The sequence below is a fragment of the Carcharodon carcharias genome, chromosome 16 (assembly GCF_017639515.1).
Source record: "Carcharodon carcharias isolate sCarCar2 chromosome 16, sCarCar2.pri, whole genome shotgun sequence".
Classification (NCBI taxonomy): domain Eukaryota; kingdom Metazoa; phylum Chordata; class Chondrichthyes; order Lamniformes; family Lamnidae; genus Carcharodon; species Carcharodon carcharias.
In genome coordinates this window covers 9,412,313-9,434,802 of record NC_054482.1, presented here as the reverse complement: position 1 = coordinate 9,434,802, position 22,490 = coordinate 9,412,313, and the positions used below count along the sequence as shown (strand labels likewise).

The 22,490-nt window shown below is 40.0% G+C and overlaps 1 protein-coding gene across 1 annotated transcript in view; it reads left to right on the top strand.

The window, feature by feature from the left end:
• dbt (dihydrolipoamide branched chain transacylase E2) overlaps nucleotides 1-22,490 on the top strand; it is a 45,309-nt gene that overhangs the window by 18,621 nt on the left and 4,198 nt on the right. The window contains exons 4-8 of the mRNA XM_041207664.1: nucleotides 2,553-2,734; nucleotides 11,625-11,752; nucleotides 14,827-15,055; nucleotides 15,641-15,807; nucleotides 16,621-16,698. Of these exons, the coding sequence (XP_041063598.1) occupies nucleotides 2,553-2,734; nucleotides 11,625-11,752; nucleotides 14,827-15,055; nucleotides 15,641-15,807; nucleotides 16,621-16,698 (784 nt within the window). The remainder of the gene's footprint in view (nucleotides 1-2,552; nucleotides 2,735-11,624; nucleotides 11,753-14,826; nucleotides 15,056-15,640; nucleotides 15,808-16,620; nucleotides 16,699-22,490) is intronic.

Below are 22,490 nucleotides of genomic sequence, written 5' to 3'. Positions count from 1 at the left end.
TACCCATTGTTGTTCACTTTGCATCAGAATTCAACTAACAGCAATCAGGAGCAGGCACCCTGGCTAATTGTTTTTTCATTCTGTGCCATTGGTGAAGAGAGAAATTGAGTTAACATTTAAAGTCAATGGCCTTTCATCAGAGAGGTTTGAGGCTTTTGTCAACAAAATGAGAGATAACAGGTGGAGGTTTTTGGAGGGAAGAGAGTATGTTGAGTGTAGAGCCATGGCAGCTGAAAGCCTCTATCACTGATGGTCAAGCAAGTCATATAAGGAAGAGATCACAGTCTGAAATGGACATTCATTGTAAAGTAGAGTTGGAGGTTTCAAAGATAGTAGGCAAGACTACAGTGACTGAATATTCTGTGGTATTGCTCACAGTAAGTCTAAATATGAAGCCTCTGTCTCTTGACTTGTTTATGTTTTTGTGTTGCTGTTTTTCACTGTCTTCTCTCCCTCTTTACTTAGCTGCTTTGCTTTCCCTCTTTCCCCCACCTTTACCAGTGAAGGGAGTGGAGCACTAGTTAGGTAGTTGAAAGATTGCATTTTCAGGTGGCGTTTGGCAGAAAGGATTTCAACTATCCTCTCATGTTTGTGGGTTGCATGTGATTTTGTGGGGGCTGGGGGAAAGGGGAAAGAAAGGGGTCAGAGCAGTAGTGATATTTAGCCAGGATGCAAGCCAGTTACTGGAAACAACATGAAGGGGATCAGGCACTCCAATACTTGCATCATACCAGTTCCCCACCCCTTTTCATTGTCTCCTGTATTCCGTCATCTGTTATTGTTGCCCATGCCCTGTCTTTCTATCTTCAATCGTCTTGCTTTCACACCCTCAGCTGGTTCCCACAGCACATTTGACCAACGTTAGACCTTGGATGTCTGTGATGGTAACAGTGCTGCCCACCTTAGAGATCAAGTAATGTTGATTTAGAGAGTTCAGTAAAATCACTGAAAATTGGGGAGGGGAGCCTGGGCTTTAACTAAATGAGATGGAATATAGGGTTTGACTCATTAGTGGATTGATTCCTGGGTGCTGTCAGACAAAACATCATGCCTACATTTACCTTAGGGTAAAATAAGCATAATTCACATTTCTTTCCCTTTTGGAGTTGGGGAGTGGGGCCCTGGTTGGTTTCTGTAACCATAAATATATAAATACATTGTATGGTCATTTAAATAGATGTTTCTGTCTCTTTCAGGTGCTAAATAAGTGTATGGCTACTTTAAAGTTTTGCTTTACTCTCCACTATCACAATTTTTGCAATCTGGGGAGGGGACTGGGCTCACATAGGACTCACTATAGAGGATCAACTTTTCTGCTAATCATAAAATCTTTTGGTTAGCAAAGAATCAGTGTACTTCTATAGAAATGGTGAGGAGATTGTTCCCCCTCCCACGATCAATCTTAAGATGTGTGTGTTTGTTTGGAAGGAAGGTGTTTCCCTGTGGAGTAGGTAAGACTAGAGCTGCCCTTGTTGCACTATGATATAGGTAACAAGTGAGTAGAGATTACTTGTCTTCATTCTTGTTTGGGAAATGCTACATGATTGAGGATGGGAGGAGAAACTAATGGAAATTGGATAGTTGAAGTGGGAAAGAAATGTGAATTATGCTTATTTTACTCTAAGGTATATGTAGGCATGATGTTTTATCTGGAGTAAGCACTAGCACAGAATTACAACACATTTTAAAAAAAAAAAATCCATTGTTGATCGGGCTCACCTACACACTCTGATGATTGTTGGATATTGTTGTTTGAGTTAATAGTCTCGTCGGCACCTCAGAAGTTAATAATTGCCTGTGAAGCACTTTGGGATATTTGTCAGGTGCTATGTGAATGGAAGTTTGTTCATTCTTTACAGGCTAATGAAAATTGGGATTGGAGCATCTTCATTGAAATTTTTCTTCTTCCACTAATTTTCCCCCTCCTTATCCTATCTAAAGGACTTTGAGGTGTACGCTTCCATGGGCATGGTTATGTTTAATAACTTCATGTGAATGCAGATATTGCATTTTGGTAGATTATTCAAGACGAGACGATCACAGTCAAATTTCATTTTGTCTCGGAAAAGGTCTTTGTTTTTTGCACTTCTAGCAAGAATCACTGGATTCCAATTAGAAGTAGGAAGCACTTTTTTCCGTTTCCCTAACATGACGACACTCATTTGCAGTGTCTTTGCTTAAGCAAACTCAATACATAGCAGGCTGAAAACTGAGTTCTTGCTGGTCTGTTGAAGGACTTTCCAAATTTGTCGATTCTATTTGTTTATGATTAGTGTTTGTGCTAAGCTGGTAAGATTTTTAGAAACTGTTACATTTCCTTGAAGTGCTTTGGGATGTTTTTTCTGCTGTAAAAGTGCCATAAGATGCAAATTGTGTGTCTAAGTTTGTTTTTGTCTGGGAAAAACTACATTTTTATTTTTCAGCTGTTCTCTAAGAATGCATTTTATTCTTGAACTGCTTTACGAGGACCTCCATGTTATACTTGTATTATTCTAGTATTTTGTACTTAATGCTTATTTTAGAAATGTAAGATGGCTTTTTTATTTCTACAGGTATGTAAAGGTAGGAGACACGGTGTCACAGTTTGACAGCATCTGTGAAGTTCAGAGTGACAAAGCATCAGTTACAATAACGAGCCGATATGATGGTGTAATTCGAAAAATTTATTACAGTGTGGATGACACAGCTTATGTGGGCAAACCACTGATTGATATAGAAACAGAAGCTGTAAGAGGTACGTCAAACTTGGGGACTGATCTGTTTTGGGGGGGGTTGGTGGAGGTAGGGCATCATCACCACTGAATATTTGTAAGAATGCCTCATTTCAATAAAATATGTATGGAACCTACATTTTGTAAGAATGAATGAGGACAGCCAATATAAACAAAATGGAAAAATTTAAAAGGTGGTGTAAGAACCGAGAGAACAATTCACATTCACAAATCTTTGAAGATGGCAGGCCAAGTTTAAAAGGCTGTCTTAAAAAAAGCATGCTAACTCTTTTTAATAAAGCTTTATAAATCAAGGCACAACGTGCAAAAACGAGGAAGTTTTGCTAGATAACAACTTATATAGCACCTTTTAACATAATGAAGTATTCCAAGGTGTTTCACGGGCATTGTAAAATAAAATATGACACCAAGCCACATAAGCAGATATTGGGTCAAAGGGGTAAGTTTTAAGCAATGCCTTAAGGAAGGTGAGGTAGATGTGTGAGGTAGGAATTCCAGAACTTGGGGCCTAGGAAACTAAAGGCATGGCAATGGTGGAGACGTTGTAAATGGAAATGCATAAGAGGCCAGAATTAGACCTTTGTAAATCACTGGTGTGGTGACCTTTGACCTGGAAGCAGTATAGTAAGGAAAATTTGTGACTTCTTTCAAAGGTCTGTGGAAGCTGTAGTTGTTTTCAAGAATGTTTGAGAAAGATGTTTAAGAATTTACATCCGTTGTAAAGGGATCAATTGTAAATTTCTTGGATAATAAATATTGACCCACGTGACCTGTTGACCCTTGACCTGGAAGCGGTACCGAAAGGAAGCAAGTTGAGTAAGATTCTGTGGCTGGCAGACACAGAGAGCTAGAAGCAGAGGAGCTGGAGAATGAATGCAGTCAATGCACTGAAGCAGGTAGACAGAAAGAGGAACACAATTCATATGAAGAGAAAAGGTAAATCTCAAAAAGAGGTCAGTTTTTCTGTTTGACAGAAAAGCAGACAGGAGCTCTTGGAGGAATGGTGTGAGCTGGCTGAAAAGGTCTAAAACTTGGAAAGATGTTTGAATAACTCAGAGATACTAAAGAGATGGGTGTTTTCCCAGAAGTGACCAAATCACAAACTGGTGTGTAATTGGTTGGTTGGTTGAATAGGAACTCTCAAAATGACAGTCGTGACCTGAGGGAAGAAGATTAGTAGAAGAGTGCCTTGCTGATGATAATCGTACCCATGATACTTGAACGTGATAGCTATTGTTGGATAAGAATCCTGATTTACCTTGTGTGAATGAAGAATAGCATATTGTAGAATTGTGCAGCTATGTAGCGCCATATTTGTGGGGGGAGTGCTTGTGGTTACCTAAGACGTATCTTTGTTGTATTGACTAGTTGAAGTAAAATTTACCCTTTTATTTGAAGTATCATTTGCCTGTTAATTCCTGTTTAATTTGTGTTGGCTCTGATTCGTGTTAAAGTAAAAGCTACAAGAAATGAAATCTCGTTGGAATCACATCCCCGCACCTCCCGCTTCATGTTGTATTATGTATAATTCTGGGCACCAGACTTAAGGAAAGATGTCAAGGCCTTGGTGCAGAGATATGCCAGAATGATACTAGGGAGGGCAACTTCAGTTATGTGGAGACACTAGAGAAATTGGGATTGTTGTTGGAGCAAGAAGGTTAAGTGTAGACTTGAGTGGTGTTCAAAATTATGCAGAGTTTTGAAAGTGTGAATAAAAACAACTTTCCATTGGTAGGAGATACAGTAATCAGATTTAAGGCGATGGCAAAAGAATTAGAGGAGAGTTGGTGATAAATTGCTTTGCATAGCAAGTTGTTGTGAACTGGAATGCACAGCTTAAGAGGATGATGGAAACAGATTCAATAATAACTTTCAAAAGGAAATTTCATATACACTTAAAGGCAACAGGCTACGGGGAGAGAACCAGGGAGCAGACTAATTGGATAGTTCTCTTAAAGAGGCAGCACAGGTATGATGGGCTGAATGGCATCCTTCGGTACAATGTGATTCCACAAATCTCAGTTTGAAAGATGTTTTAAGTGGCTAGTTTAACCTCAAAATCCAATGATTTGGGTCAATGTGAATCAAAATATTTTGTATACGATTTCCAGTTTAGCAAACAAAATGGTCTTCTAATTGCCTGGCGGTAAAATGCAACCCTGGTAAGATAGTCGGCCATACCGTCTAGTTTGATATTGATCACTGCTGAATTAGTCAATCTTAATTGGGGGTGATGGTAGTAATGCTGCAGTTAGTCTCAATCCCCTGAAGCAGGGAAGGTAAACATCAGCAGGCATTTTTGCTCTTGATTGTTAATCAATTGCCCTAATGAAAAAGTGTGCCTGTGTGAATGTTGGGTGAGGATTTGATCTAGCTTGATTGTCTCTGTCCTCCCTTTTTGGATGGAGATATTTGAGAAGTACCACTAACTATGAAACATTAGTGCAACGATGGATTAGGAAGTTAAGTTTGAGGGACTGGGGAACCCAATCTTAGACACATTCTGATCTTTAAGAAATGTTGTTACCTCTCCTCAAGTTGCTCCCAAAATTTGGAACTCTGTTCCTTGATCCACCCCATGTATACTTTTAGTATTTTTGGTTGACTCCTAAATGCCCCCTGAAATGGCCTAGCAAGCCACTCAATTGTAACAAACCAGTACAAAAATGTTGCAGTTCAAGAAGGGAGTCTGCTACAGGCACAGTGTCTCAAATCCAGTTTTCTGAAAAGCAGATATTTTAATAAGCTGCCATGCATCAATTTTAGCTGCTATTAAGTGAGTAAAATAACTTATTGGGCCAGTTCAGCTAGCTGCATTGACATGGTGGCGAGGTAGGCAATTGACTTCACGTGCCAGTTTTTTTTCCCCCTCCAAGTGGTCCAATCAATCCTTGACCCTACCTGATCTGGCTTAGCACACCTGTACTTTGAATCCAGCACAGCCTTATTAATTTTTTTCAAATGTTATTTCACTATTACGTACTTTTTTCAAACTTTTTTTAAAAATTCATTTTACGGGATGTGCACATCGCTGGCTAGGCCAGCGTTTATTGCCCATCCCTAATTGCCCTTGAAAAGGTGGTGGTGAGCTTCCTTCTTGAACCGTTGCAAACCCTGTGGTGTAGGTACACCCACAGTGCTGTTTTGGAGGGAGTTCCAGTATTTTGACCCTGTGATAGTGAAGGAACAGTGATATATTTCCACGTTATGGCACAGCGGATAGTAAATACTGAGCTGCCCAAATCTCAGAGGGAAAATTGAAACAACTGCCACAACTGTTTTGCAGTTTGTATTTTTATTTTGAGATGCGTGCCTTGAATTTAGTAGTAATAAGTCCACCAAGTCTGAGGTTTTTTTTTCACAAAACTAAATTAAACATTTATCAATAAGATAATTTTAAGCACATAGGTCTATAAATTACTACTATGATAACTCCTAGCTCCCCTAATTAACCTAACTCCCAGTTATACCCCTGTTCAGGCAACAGTAAAAACAGAATAGATTTTAACAGACCCAGGCAAAGCACATGATACCCTGGACAGGAACATTCACAGTGAATTCTCTTAGCTTCGGTTCCTCTAGGCAGCAGCTTGGTACATAGAGGCTGGAGGCTTTTCACACTTGTTAGATCTTAGAATGCCTTCCTCTTACACATAACCTCATCTCCTTTACACATGTGTCTCCCTTTTTATTGTAAATCCCATTGTTCCAATATGTCTTTGGACCTTACCTTTTCAATAATAAAATCATAGTACCAATTTTATCAGTAAGCTTTGGGAAAAATAAACACGCTGTTTGGCTTCTTCTGGCTAACTAACATTTCACCCTCTCTTTTGAAATTCAACCACTCTGGTTTATCTAAAAATGCAAATTTTCCTTTACACTTCACATTCTAAAACTTCAGCAATGTTTACTTATTTAGCATTTCAAACCTAGCTTCTCTTCTGACACATCAAAGCCTTCAGACCAGCTGTCTTTAATTCAATTAAGTCTCTCTCGGTCTCTCTCTCTCTCTCACACACACACACACAGTACTCCTACTTTACAATAAATCCCAATAACCTTATGAAAATTATTATATTTTCATGACATTCCAAGTGAGGATGGCAAGTGGCTTGGAGGGGAACTTCCAGCTGGTGGTGTTCCCATGTATCGGCTGCCCTTGGCATTCTAGTTGGCAGTGGGTGTGGGTTTGGAATGTGCTGCCTAAGGAGCCTTGGTGAGTTTCTGCAGTCCATCTTGTAGATGGTACACACTGCCACTGTTCGTCGATGGTAGAGGGAGTGAATGTTTGTGGAAGGGGTGTCAATCAAGCGGCTACTTTGTCCTGGATGGTGTTAAGCTTCTTGAGTGTTGTTGGAGCTGCACTCATCCAGGCAAGTTGGGAGTATTCCATTAGACTCCTGACTTGTGCCTTGGAGATGGTGGACAGACTTTAGGGAGTCAGGAAGTGAGATACTCACTGCAGGATTCCTAGCCTCTGACCCGCTCTAGTAGCCACAGAATTTGTATGGCTAGCCCTGTTCAGTTTCTGGCTAATGGTAATCCCCAGGATGTTGATAGTGGGGGATTCAGTAATGCTATTGAATGTCAAGGGGCAATGGTTAGATTCTCTCTTGTTGGAGATGGCCTTTGCCTGGTACTTGTGTGGCGGGAATGTTACTCGCCTTTTGTCAGCCCAAGCCTGGATATTGTCCAGGTCTTGCTGCATTTGGACATGGACTGCTTCAGTATCTGAGGAGTCTCGAATGGTGTTGAACATTGCGCAGTCGTCAGCGAACATCCACACTTCTGACCTTATGATGGAAGGACGGTCATTGATGAAGCAGCTGGAGTTAGTTGGTCCCTGAGGAACTTGTGCTGTGATGTGCTGGAACTGAGATGATTGACCGCCAATGACCTCAACCATTTTCCTTTGTGTTAAGTATGACTCCAACCAACAGAGAGTTTTCCCTCTGATTCCCATTGACTTCAGTTTTGCTCGAGTTCTTTGATGCCACAGCCGGTCAAATGCTGTCTTGATGTAAAGGGCAGTCACTCTCCCCTCACCTCTGGAGTTCAGCTCTTTTGTCCATGTTTGAACCAAGGCTGTAATGAGGTCAGAAGCCGAGTGACCCTGGCAGAACTCAAACTGACTTCAGTGAGCAGGTTATTCCTAAGCAAGTGCTGCTTGATAGCACTGTCGATGACCCTTTCCATCACTTTACTGACGAAGAATAGTAGACTGATGGGGTGGTAATTGGCCGGGTTGGATTTGTCCTGCTTTTTGTGCACAAGACATACGTAGATAGTTTTCCACATCGCTAGGTAGATGCCAGTGTTGTAGCTGTACCGGAACAGCTTGGCTCGGGGCACAGCAAGTTCTGGAACACAAGTCTTCAGTGCTATTGCCGGAATATTATCAAGACCCATAACCTTTGCAGTGTCCAGTGCCTTCAACCGTTTCTTGATATCACGTGGAGTGAAGGGATTTGGCTGAAGACGGGCATATGTGATGCTGGGGACCTCCAGAGGAGGCCGAGATAGGTCATCCACTAGGTACTTCTGGCTGAAGATTATTGCAAATGCTTCAGCCTTATCTTTTGCACTAATGTGCTGGGTCCTTCATTATTGAGGATGGAGATATTTGTGGTGCCGCCGCCTCCAGTGAGTTGTTTAATTGTCCACCACCATTCACTGCTGATTGTGGCAAGATTGCAGAGCTTAGATCTGATCCGTTGGTTGTGGAATCGCTTAGCTCTGTCTATCCCTTTCTGCTTATGCTGTTTACCATGCAAGTAGTCCTGTGTTATAGTTTCACCAGGTTGATACTCCTGGCATACCCTTCTGCACTCTTCATTGAATCAGAATTGATCCACTAGCATGATGGTAATTGTATAATGGGGAATATGCCAGACCAAGGGGTTACACATTGTGTTTGAGTACAATTCTGCTGCTGCTGATGGCCCACAGCACCTCATGGATGCCCAGCCTTGAGTTGCTAGATTTATTTGAAATCTATCCCATTTAACACGGTGATAGTGCCACACAAACATGATGGAGCGTACCCTCAATGTGAAGATGGGACTTTGTCCCCACAGGGACTGTATGGTGGTCACTCCTGCTGATACTGTCATCGACAGATGCACCTGCGGCAGGCAGGTTGGTGAGGATGTGGTCAAGTATGTTTTTTCCTCTTGTTTGTTCCCTCACCACCTGTCGCAGACCCAGTCTAGCAGCTATGACCTTTTAGGACTTGGTCTGTGGTAGTGCTACTGAGCCACTGTAGGTGATAGACGTTGAAGTATCCCACCTAGAATACATTCTGCACCTTTGCCACCCTCTGTTCTTCCTCCAAGTGTTTTTCAACATTGAGGAATACTGATTCATCAACTGGGGGCAGGGGGGTTGTACCTGGTAATCAGCAGGAGGTTTCCTTCCCCATGCTTGACCTGATGCCATGAGACTTCATGTGGTCCAGAGTCGATGTTGAGCACTCCCAGGGCAACTCCCTCCCAACTGTATACCCCTGTGCCGCCACTGTACTGGTGGGAAAGGACATATCCAGGGATATTGATGGTGCCTGGGACATGATCTGTGAGGTATGATTCTGTGAGTATGACCATGTCAGGCTATTGCTTGACTAGTCTATGGGACAGCTCTCTCAATTTAGGCACAAGCACCCAGATGTTAGTAATGAGTACTTTGCAGGGTTGAAAGGGCAGTGTTTGCCATTCTGGTTTCCAGCGCATTGGTCGATGCCAGGTGATCTGTCTGGTTTCATTCCTTTTCATTAACTTGATACAACCGGGTGGCATGCTAGGCCATTTCAGAGGGCATTTAAGAGTCAACCACATTACTATGTATCTAGAGTCACATGTAGGCCAGACCAGGTGAGGATGGCGGATTTCCTTCCCTAAATGACTTTAGTGAACCAGATGGGCTTTTACAACAATCAACAATGGTTTCATGGTCAGCATTAGATTTTTAATTCCAGATTCTTATTGAATTCAAATTCCACCATCCGCTATGGTGGGATTCGAACCCAGGTCCCCAGAGCATTACCCTGGGTCTCAGGATTCCCAGTCCACTAACAACACTGCTACATCACCACATCCCCCAAAATAAACTTATTCACTTGATTTCATGCGTCTCCTATTAATTGAACTAAGGATCCAATTTGTTTCCTCCAAAAACCATCGAGATCCAAAATCCAGCATGGACTTGGTCCCGTGGCTTTGAGATATTGTACCTGTACCACCAGCTTAAGGATATTTAGGGATGGGCAATAAATGCTGGCCTTGCCAGAAACACTGGCATCCCATGAACAAATTTTAAAGAAGTATTGGTATAGCTAAGTCTCATTTTGTCATGGGTTTGCGCTTTGGGGAAGTGGGATGATATATAGTTTCTCCATCTATTGGGTGCTGCACATCCTTTATACTACAGAATGCAGCTGAAGATTTGGCTTGGATTGATAGTTTCATGCCTAATATATTTTTGGGGCAGTAAAGGTTTTTAGAAGTTGAGACTGCTTAACAACCTTTTAATTTGGAATACTTGTCGATAAAGACACTGTATCATAACGACCAATGCTGAGCTTCAGCAGGAGAGTTGGAACAAGAATCCCAGAAGCCGAGAATGTAACCACGGTTAACAGCTGTTTCTCTGAAGGTTTTTCAAGACAGAGATCCTTTCTTTAATGGTTGTATTAAGCTGTCCCATGGCAGCATTCTTACGTTGTACCTGTTGTAGGTGGTCTTGATCTTCTGTCATGCCCAGACCTCACTCACCCCTTCAGAACAATAACATTGTTGTGGTTTTTGCCAAATTGTTAATTTGTAAAACTGCATATTGTTAAATGCCGTAGCCCTACTCGTGCATTATTCAAGAGTGGAAAGAGAAGTTAATTGAAGGGGCTCCATTATATCCAATGCTTTAATGTTTTGCTGCATTTTGTACTAGTGCCTGGATCAACAAAATTTGTTTCTGACTGGCAGCCCAGACAGCCTTTGATGTACCAACACTTATTTTCCTTTTATTTTTTTGTGCGGTTGTAATAAAATTGTGTAATCCCCCTATTCATGGCATGGTGTATATAGTTTTGATGAAAATGGAAGATTTAAAATGCAGAGTCAAGCTTTGCTTGTTAATTTTAGGATTTGTTTACAAAGCACCAATAGTCGGGATTAGAACAAGTTTTTTGCTTTTATTTCTAAATGTCTCAATCAGACACTTCCAGATCTGCCTCAGCATGGGTAATACTCAGGGTAAAGCTCCCTTTACACTGCTCTTTCAAGGATTTCTGGTTATTTAAGTACAGGGTAGTGTAGAGCAAACCCTGCAATATGTTGCCCCTTTAAGCACTTTCAGCTTGAGTACAGAGTTATTTATAGAACCAAAGTCCTCTTTCCTTCTGCCCCAACAGATATCTCCAACTTCACAGCACCCTGTGACCCACTTGCAGTAAAGTAATTGTTACCACATGGTACACCACTCAACTATAGTCCAAATGGTCCAACCTGTATGCCAGCCTGTTCTGTGGGTGCCCATTTCAATCATGGGTGGATCTAGGACCCTAAGTCCCATGGGGTGAAAGATTAGTGTACTAATCTAGTGCATTACACAGGCATGATACAAACTTGCAAAATCTTAATTCACAATAACAAGATATATAAATTTGCAATTTGCTTTTATTCATAGTTTTACTGACACTAACATTTGCCATTTTTCTGAAATGGTCTCCATCAGATGCATTTTGTATTTCAGTATTTGCACTGGCATCTGTATATAAATATAGACAGCATTAGGCAGAAGGAATCAGTCCATGGACTAGGTCAAAAATCTAAGCCAAATTCGCTTATGGCTTTAGCAGCAACTAATATCATTGTTTCCCCTGTGCTTCTGTCGCAGATGTTGGACCAGAGCAGGATGTTGTTGAAGCTCCTGCAGTGTTGAATGAGGAACACACGCACCAGGAAATAAAAGGGCAGAAAACACTGGCAACTCCAGCTGTACGCAGACTTGCCATGGAGAACAATGTAGGTTTTAACACTTCTCTTGATGGCTTGGCCCTTGTTTGTCTAACGTTCTCCTATTATCAGCCACTATAAAGCCGATTCGCATCTGTTGCTGCAATAAAAAGACTCCCTTGTTTTTGAAAGGTTTCCCAGTTTCTAGGAAACGGTAAAAAGAAAAGTTTTTGATTTATGGTTGTATATTAAGCATACAATGTTATTTGCTGTCAATGCTCTTCTTTGTAAAAGAAAAATGACCCTACAGAAATACGTTAGTTTAATTTAAACGTTGCCATGGATGCTGAAAGATTTTAAATGTTGCAGTGCCAGTGTTTGAGAAGATACTGCATGTAGAACAGACCCAAACAATAGTGTTTAGGTTCTTATTCAAAGAGTCCAGTTTATCTGATTTTTGTCTGAGGAGTTTTCGTACTGTAATCGAGGTGATTTACAGGTTATCATTGTTCGCTTACAGTTCTCACTGCCATTAAATCTCCTGGCTTCATTCAGATTCCATTGAATGTTGACGGATTCTTGGTGTTTCATTGTAACATTAGCAGCCTGAGTTGTGGTGCAGCCTAGCTTCGTTAGAACAGAAAATTCTGGAAATTTACAACAGGTCGGTCACAATCTCTAAAGGGAATGATATTGCAGCTGAAATGATGAAGGGTACACACCCTAAATGTCATAGAATAGTACAGTATAGAAGGTTTCCATTCGGCCCATTAAACCTGTACCAGCTCTGAAAGTTATTCAGTTAGTCCCTTTCTTCCACACTTTCCCCATTTCTTGGCAATTCTTTCCTCTTTGAGAATTTATCCAATTCCCTTTGTAGGTTGCTATTGATTCTTTATCTAATATCCTATCAAGCGGTGCATTCCAAATCTTAACCCCTCTTTGCCTTGTCACTTCTGCTTCTTTTGCCGATCACTTTAAATCATGTTATTGACCCTCAGCCAGTGGAAACTGTTTCATGATTTTAAACATCTCTATCAAATCTCCTCTTAACCTTCTCTACTCTGGGGGAACAATGGCATCATCTCCAGTCTGCCTATGTAACCTCTTATTCCTAGATCTATTCGAGTAAATCTCTTCAGTACCTCTCAATGCCTTCACATCCTTCCAAAAGTGTGGTACCCAGAGTTGGACACAATACTCTAGTTGGGGCCAAACTATGGTTTTATGTAGATTTAGCATAATTACCTGGATCTTGTGCTCTATGTCTCTATTTATAAAACTTGGGACCCCGTATGCTTTATTAACCTGTCCTGCCACATTCAAAGATTTGTGCACAAACTGCTCTAAATTTCTGTCTTTGCATCCTCTTTTAAAGTTATACAATTTAGCATGTACTGTTTTTCTTCATTCTTCCGACCGAAGTGTATCCCCTCAGACATTGTAGTGTTGACTTTCATCTGTCATGTGTTCACCCATTATGTCCTCTTGAAGTCTGTTACAATGTTGGTTTTCCCCTAAGGATTTATTCTTGGCCCTCTCTTTCTCATCTGCATGCAATGCCATCCAAAAATACAGCTTAGTTTTCACACCTACATAGATGACATTCGGCTCTACTCTATCTCACTGTTAAATTATCCATTACTGCACGAGCAGACGTTTCCTGCAATTAAATATTGGGAAGACTGAAACCACTGTCTTTGGTCCCTGCTACAAACTCCAGTCCCAGGTATCAACACTGACCTTCTCTCTAGCAATTGACCAAGACTAAATTGGTCTGTTCATAGCCTTGGTGTTCTATTTGGCACCGAGATGAACTTCTGAGCACACCATCCATGCCACCACTCAGACTGCCTATTTCCATATCTGTAACATCACCGAATTCCACTCCTGTCTCAGCACATCTATACCTTTGTTACTCAAGGTTTTACTATTCCAACACGCTCCTGGCTGGCTTCTCACATTCCGTAAACTTGAACTCATCTAAAATGTTGCTATTCATATCCTTAGTGACTCCAAGTTCTATTTGCCCATCATCCCATGTGCTCCTTGACCTATGTAGGCTCCTGGTTAATTTTTAAAATTTTCATCCTTGTTTTCAAATCCTTCCATGGCTTGGTCCATCCCTATCTCTGCAATCTCCTCCAAGCCCACAGCCCTTTGTGATATCTGTGCTCTAATTCAGGTCTCCTGACCACCCTGCTTTGAATTGCTCCACCGTTGGTGTCTTTCAGCTGTCTAGGCTCTAAACTGTGGAATTCCCTCCCTAAGCCCCTCTGCCTTCTACCTCTCTACCCTCCTACCTCTTTTTCCTCTTTAAAAGACGCTCCTACCAAGCTTTTGGCCACCTGCCCAATTATTGTCTTACATGATTCTGTGTAAAATTTTGTTTTCAAACACGCCTGTGAAGTATCTTGGGATGTTTTATTATGTTGAAGGCGCTATATAAATACAAATATTGTTCTCTGTTTACTGTATTTCCGAGTTTTGCCATCAGCAAATTTCAAAATTGTGCCCTGTACCCTAAGCCATTATTGGATATCAAAATCTCTAGTGGCCCTCGTACTAAACCTTAAGGAATGATAGCGTTAATCTCACTCTAATCTGAAAAACAGCCATTCACTGCAATTTTTTGTTTTCTATCCCTTAGCCGGTTTTGTAACTTCCTATCTCATGGGCTTCAATTTTGCAATAAAGCCTAATATAATATAAGTCTTCAAGAAAACTCAAAACAAGTTAATCAAAAACAATTTGTCCTTAACAAATCCTTGTTGGCTTTCTCTTCTTTGTCCAATTGGCTACTATTTTTTTCTTCCAGATTGTTGTGTCTCAAAGTTTCTCCACCAGCAAAGTTAAATATGACTGGCAGATAGCTGCTAGCTTTATCCCTCTCCCTGGGTGTGACATTTGTAATCCTCTAATCCTTTGGCACCAGCCCTGTATCCAAGAACGATTGGAAAATTATGGCCAAAATCTCTGCAATTTCAATCCTTACTTTCCGCATGGGGTGGGGGCAGCATCAAACTTGTGCCCCTCCTGTCTGTGACAGCAACTGTTAGAACACCACCGACTAGTTGGTAACTTTGTAATTGATGTTAGGCAGCTTAATCACAAATATTTAACGCACTATGTTCTTTATTCAGATTAAGCTAAGTGAAGTGGTTGGGACTGGAAAAGATGAACGAATCCTCAAAGAGGATATACTAAACTACTTGGCTAAACAAACTGGGGCCATTTTACCACCATCACCTGAGATTAGTCCGCCTCCACCGGAGCAAGTTCTATCTAAGCCTAAAGAGGTGCCACCTGTTTCTAAACCAATAACTCCAATGTTGGCATTTACTGGAAAAGATAAAACTGAGCCAGTTAAAGGTAACATATTTGTCAATGTTCCAAATTCTACATCAAGTTTAACTGTGATTTTTATAAAGTGAATAATCTGGATTGGTGCAGTGACACAATATATTGGAATACCAGCTAACTATGCCACAAAATGCACAAAGTGAATAAGTATCCACAATTTTATGTATGGGGATTTCCCAATCTTAACACTGCTAATACTGGAAGCAGCAATTGAAGATTTGGTTGTGAGCTCCTTCTTCCCATTTCTTCTGGGTAGAAAGATTAGAAAGTAATCCACCACAAGCTGCTGTGACAAGTTTTCAAACAACCAGTGCCAGAACCATGAGGTGTTCTCTCTGCGAAGTAATGGATGAGTATAGGGAAATTGTTAAAGCATGAAGGACAGAAGATGCAAGATATTTTCAAAGATTCTGTTTAACTGTAGGCAACACTCCATCAATCTCAGCCCTGAAAATTAACATATGTACCAGTTATATAACAAACAGTAACATACAAACAACTAAGTTAGTCGAATGACCTATTTTCAAATATTCTGTATACAAAACTTTACAAAGCATGATAGCTAGGAAACAGCTTGGATACTTTTGACCACAGGGATCCAGAAGGCTATGGTAAAGACCATGTCCGTTGCTCTGAAAATTCCTCATTTTGGCTACTGTGATGAAGTGGATTTAACTCGTCTTGTGAAGCTACGGAAAGACCTGAAAGCTGTGACTGAAGATCGAGGGATCAAGCTCTCTTTCATGCCATTCTTTCTAAAGGTGGGAAGAACAAAAATAATTCAGAACTTTGACTTTTGGTCAAAACTGAAACGTGCATTTAAAGCTTTTTCAAAAATTTCATATAAATTGGGTGTCACGGAGTTGTATTTTAATCCACTGCGTAGGACAATTAAATGAAAGTCTTCTGTCTTAGCAACTGCTGAATAGCCACATGACGGCCATAGTTTGGCAGAGACAGGTCTTATTTTTTTCTTTTGATTTCTTTATATTTGCTTTTTGTTTTTGTTACCTAAAAGTTTTCAATCCCATCCATCAAGAGTTGCTGCTCTTACATATGCTTTGGTAGCTGTGTATGTTGCCTGAGGCATTGCCTCTGCTCTCTTGAGAATAGATTTTTTTAATCAAATAGTTGAGAGAGAAAATTCAGAAAGTCCCTGCACTTAACAGTGCCTGCAAATAAATTGTAATAGTAAAATTGGATGGGAAGTGTTTCCACAGCAATTTACAATGGTAAAACAGGCTCAACATACCCTCCTTAATAGCATGAGTAATTCCACATAAGATTTCAAACATTGTCAGGTAACATGGTTAAAGAATAAAATTATTAATAGTAATATTTGTGCTATCTGCACTGAGATTTTTCAGTCAAACTGCTTGAAACCATTATAGACCCAGTGATAAATGAATTGGGGCAGCTGACTTTAATTTAGGCCTTTAATGAATGAAAATTTGAGGAGCAGTCTTGTGAAGTACAAACCATTGCATTTTATCTTCAGTTTTTAAAAAAAGCTTGTTTGTAAAATTAAGGAAATGTAATGATGCATTGAATTTCTTTATGCTTGATTTCAATAGGCAGCATCTTTGGGTTTGTTACAGCATCCTATCCTAAATGCTTCACTGGATGAGAACTGCCAGTTTATAACTTACAAGGTAAGGTAATGATACAACTGCAGCCCATGAAGTTTAAAAATTATTGTTAAGGAGAACAGTAGATTTCTTTTGGGTGACTTAAATATTAAGAAACCTTAAATAGTTTCAATGATTACTGAATATAAATGATTGCTGCTATTACATCTTAGTTAGGTTAATGTCACATGATTTGGTTCAGAACAGAAAAATATGTATCTAAAGAAACTGGAATTAACTCTGAACAAGAGCTGCTGAATTAAATTCCAGACTCTCATCTGTATGCACTTCTTCAATATGTTCCGTGTGCTGCCTTGTTACACAAAGGAACAGTTACTTGTCAATGTAGAATAGCAATGTGAAGCAATTCAAAGGTTCAAAGCTGTACTTGAAACAACTTCATCTGTATTCAGACATGCAGCATTCACAGAGAAGAACAATTTGTGATTTTAATGTTTGAATCAGATAACATACCCCTTAAATAATCTAAACAGGCCCTGTTGATGTGTTTTCTTTTAAAGTTAATGATTAAATAACAGTTCAGAAATAGTTTTGTATCCATAGCTACTCTGTTTAACTGTTACTTACTAGTCTACTGCTAGTACCTGACCCACTGTACATCCTACTAATGTGTATGCAAATATCTTGAAATCTGATTAGAAAGATGCAGCTAGTTACATTCAACTACTATTAATGTCAGAATGTTACATTGTTCAAAATTGTGTGTTTAGCATCCTACTTAAGTGTATTGTGCAAAATCAATGGGCTTACACTAGAATTCCATTCCTACACATGAAGTACTTTTCTTTGTTTGGCTTTTTACTAATCATTTTATTTTAAATGCAGCACTCTGATTTTACCTATGTCACCATCTGTATAGGTTGAGAGGGCATCTAGTTCATGCTTACGGATTAAGAGTTAACCTATACTACTCAGGAAGGACAAAATTACTTTTTTAAAAAAAAAAAATAATATAAAACACACAGCAGTACCAATGAAACCTGCCTCCATAGATCTGAAATTAACTTTTTTTTAAACCAGTACCAAAGTGACCTGAGTAGTTAAAGTAGTTAAAATTGAGGACTAAAGAAGAATTTAAATATTGAGGTAATGGCGTAGTGGTATTGTCGCTGGACCCAGGGTAATGCTTTGGGGACCTGGGTTTGAATCCCACAATGGCAGATGGTGGAATTTGAATTCAATAAAAATCTGGAATTATAATTGTCGATTGTTGGAAAAACCCATCTGGGGGACCTATTCACTCACCATCCTAACTTGGAAATACATCGCCGTTCCTTCCTAACAGTACTGTGGGTGAACCTACGCCACATGAACTGCAGTGGTTTAAGAAGGCAGCTCACCACCACCTTCTCAAGGGCAACTAGGTAACAATTGTTAGACCCCCATAAAGATAACTTGAAAAGAATTTCCAAACAACTCAGATGGAAGGAATAGGAATCGAGGGACAAGATTTCACTTCATAAAGCTTACATAGTGACAATAAGTGACATAGTGACATAAATTAAAGACAAATGCTATCTCACTTGAAAAGATGAATTTCACATTAAACAGTAGGCACAACAAAGACATGCCAACCTAATTACAAGCACATGCATCATTTCCCGCAAAACTGTGGTACCACATGTGATCTCACATGCTAACTCGGCCACCAGTACATAGGATCTCTCACTTTTCCCACTCTGGATTTGGCCCTCAAGTCGCTTTCACCAGCAGCCATAATCTATCTGATACGGTTAATACCAACAAGGCAAGTGTCTATGAACGCACTCACTCGCCCTGATCAGGTAGCTTTCCAGAGTTCCTTTTCAACCGACCAACCAACACATCCAGTTCATAGTCTGGTCCTCTGCTAGAAACACTATTATTAGCATTCCTGAACTGTTCACACTGCTTTTGGGATTCACTCCCTCTTAACTCACTCGTACATTGCCTCACCAAGAACTTCTTTAGTTCTCTTATTATCAAACTGAAAATTGATCTTTTCATTGAGACCTTTGCTTGCTCCTACCTACACCAGGAGTTTTATAACTGTTCTGCAATTTTCCTGATGCAGCACAATAGGCTGAAACTCGGAAACCGCCCAGTTAACGTTAATAAGCCTTGTTTTTAGCTTTCATCCCCATAGCAACCTCAACCAGTCTTCTCAGAAGCCTAATGACCCATTAGCCAGGAATTCCAATTACAGCCCCTTCCAGAAATCTTTCTAGTTTCACTATATAAAGGGATATCCTGCAAATAGAAGTTTTTTTTTTGTCAAGTACAGACTTCGTCAACAATGATTTTGCTTGAGGTACCACTCCTGGGGTAAACTTAATATTATGTTACACTCTTTCATTTTTCTTTTGGTAAGAGGAAATATCACAGACCAGTGATTAATCTGGCTAAGATGAGAAATCAAATGTATGTGCAAGATTAGATGGAATTTTAAAAGTACAAATTAGACTCGTACTAGAGTGTGAGTATGTGCTGTACCTAGGCAGTGCTATACTGCTTAAAGTGCCTTTCCTCTGATATGATGGAAATCCAATGGACATAAATCTTACTCCACTATTTGGAGATGAGAAAGGAATTTGCTTGTTGCCCTGGCCAATGTTTATCCCTCAAGCAATGCAATCAAAATGCATTATCTGGTCATTACTTCACTGCAGTTTGTGGGACTTTGCTGTGCACAAATTGACTGCAGCACTTTCCCCATATTATAACAGTGGATTTCAAAAGTAATTCATTTGCCTGTACAGTGATTTAGAATTTTATGCATGTTATAAAATGTGGTAAATAAATCCAAATTCTTTCTTGCTTACAAGCTCATGATAATTTGTAAAACAGGTGCAAAAGAATTCTCATCAGTTCTTCTCTAGCATTTGGATTGGTGCCTCGGTATAAATCTGGCAAAATCTTTATTAGTGCATGGTGAATGACAGAGGGGAATTTCTCGTGAACCTTCATAACATTGCCTTGTGTCTTTATTCCTCAGAAAGAGAATGACACTTGGAATATGTAAGACAAGGTGCTCTTATCTGTAGAAAAATCCTTCAGAACCCACTGAGGACTGCAGAATAGCAGATAAATCTTACTCTTGAAAGCATGAAGCAATTTTTTGAAGAAGGAAAATGGGTAGATTTCAAAACTGTGCATAAGTAAAATGCAATAGAATGGCCAGCTTCACACAAACTAGGTAACCGGATTTTACATGCATCCACAATAAATCGACATTGAAGCTTACTTTGCACCATGATGATGTTCATATGAGCAATTCCTGTTTTTTAAGTGAATGGCTAGGACCAAATTAAAATATCATTCCAATAGGCTTATAAACACAGCACCTGATGTTAAAATTTAAATCTAATTCACAAGTCTAAACATCTTAGGACAGGAAGAAGTCACCTTGTTGAAACATAGAAAATAGAAGCAGGAGTAGGTCATTCTGCAAAATCAAGCGTGCTCCGCCATTCAATGTGATCATGGCTGATCCTCTATCTCAGCACCATACTCCTGCTACTTCCCCACACCCCTTGACACATTTAGAGTCTAGAAATCTATCTACTTCCTTCTTAAATATGTTCAATGACTTGGCCCCCACAGCCATTTGTGGTAGAAAACTCCACAGGTTTACCAATATGAGTGAAGAAGTTTCTCCTCATTGCAGTCCTAAATGGTCTACCCCCTATCCTGAGACTGTGACCCCTTGATCTAGACGCCCCAGCCAGAGGAAACATCATCCCTGCATCCAGTCTGTCCAGCCCTGTCAGAATTTCATACGTTTCAATGGGATCTCCTGTCATTCTTTTAAACTCCAGTGAACACAGGCCTAGTTGGCCCAATCAACAATACAAACATCCTGCTATCCCAGGAATAAGTCTGGTGAACTTTTGCTGCACTCCCCTCTTTTGCAAGCATATCCTTTCTTGGGTAAGGAGACCAAAGCTGCATACGCTGTTCCAGGTGTGGTCTCACCAAGACCCTGTACAGCTGCAGTAAGACAGCCCTGCTCCTGCACTCAAGACCTCTTGCAACGAAGGCCAACATACTTTTTGCTGACTTAACTGCTTGCTGCACCTGCATGCTGGCTTTCAATGATTGGTGTACAAGGGCACCCAAGTTCCTTTGTACATCAACATTTTCCAATCTATCACTATTTAAATAATACTCTGCCATTCTGGTTTTCCTACCAAACTGGATAACTTCACACTTATTCACGTTAAGCTGCATCTGCCATGTATTTGCCCATTCACTCAACTTGTCTAAATCACCTTGAAGCCTCTTAACATCCTCTTTATCATTCACATTCCCACCTAGTTTTGTGTCATCAGCAAACTTGGAAATATTACATTTGGGTCCCTCTTCCAAATCACTGATATATATTGTGAATAGCTGGGGCCCAAGCACTGATCCCTGCTGTACCCCACTAGTCACCGTCTGCCATTCTGAAAAAGACCCATTTATTCCTACTTTCTGTCTCCTGTCTGCTAACCAATTCTCAAGCCATGCAAATATATTACCCCCTATCCCATGTGCTTTAATTTTGCACACTAACCTCTTATGTGGGACTTTATCAAAAGCTTTCTGAAAATCCAAATATACCACATCCACCTGGTTTTCCCTTATCTATTCTGCTCGTTACCCTTGGTTAGGAAGAATACTGCTGGTATATTTTTTCATAATTCCTGGCAGTTTATTTTTAAAGCAAAGCTGGGGTAGCTCAAGCACGCATAGCAACAAAGTAATGGTAACAGTAGATTCAGACGAAAGCATTTCATAAGATCAGTTCATTGTACTGCTTCCAAAAATTGTTGATTCAAAGAATTGAACTGTCCGCTGACATTTCTAAAAAGTGAAAATAAGTGCTGTATGTATTTGACTATTGATTTTTGCCTGCTGTTCTGCATCAAATGAACTTTAGTTGAGTAAGAATTTAGTGTTACTTGGCTTTCCCAGTGTAAAAGCAAAGCTGAGAAAAACAAATGTTCATCTATTATGCTTAAATCTTTTGAGAAGGTGCAGTTTTTATGATAGTGTTCTAGAACAACCTGTGCTCCTTAATTACAACTAATCTGTTAACTCAAACAAGTGATTCTAGCACAATGCTTGCAGTGCTTCTGGAAAGTTAATTGCTTTTTACAAAGCTTTTTACCAAAATTCCATAATTTTGAGAATTGTTACCCTGTTATTAACAACTTGTATTTCTGTTAATGTTATAATCTCTCTTGCATCAGGAATTCTGTTTGGCAAATTCTTGCTACTTAGACACTTTAACTTGTGAAGCTGATATATGTGATTGAAAAAACCCTTCCCTACCTGATTAAAGATGTAGGACTTCTAACTTCCCTGATGGCTGGGTGGTTAAAGGCACTGCCTTGTGTAACATGCTATATTAACTGTCCCCAGTTCAGTTCCCTAGTCTTTACTGATGTTAGTTGAGCGGTGATAGCTGTACCTAATGAATATTGGGCAGTTGTCCTCCGCACCAAGGGAAGAAGTGAAGTAAGGTCACTGCTCATTACTAGTGTCCAGTGACTCCTTTTATAAGGTGTAAATTTTGATAGTATTTGAAAACAGCATTGGCTCAGCTTTGCTCACCACTCCCTCCTTCTGTCAAGGCATGAGAAATGACCACTGGGATAACACTGGCATCAGTAAGTTCTGAAGTTGATGGCATAATGATTCTGATGTTGACAAAGCACCATGCATCGCTGAAAGAGTTGGTTTCTGGCAAGAGTTTGTCAGATGGCAAGACAAATCTAAAGCAGCTGGACATGGGAGATGATTTACTGGCCACAAATAAACTGAAGACCTGA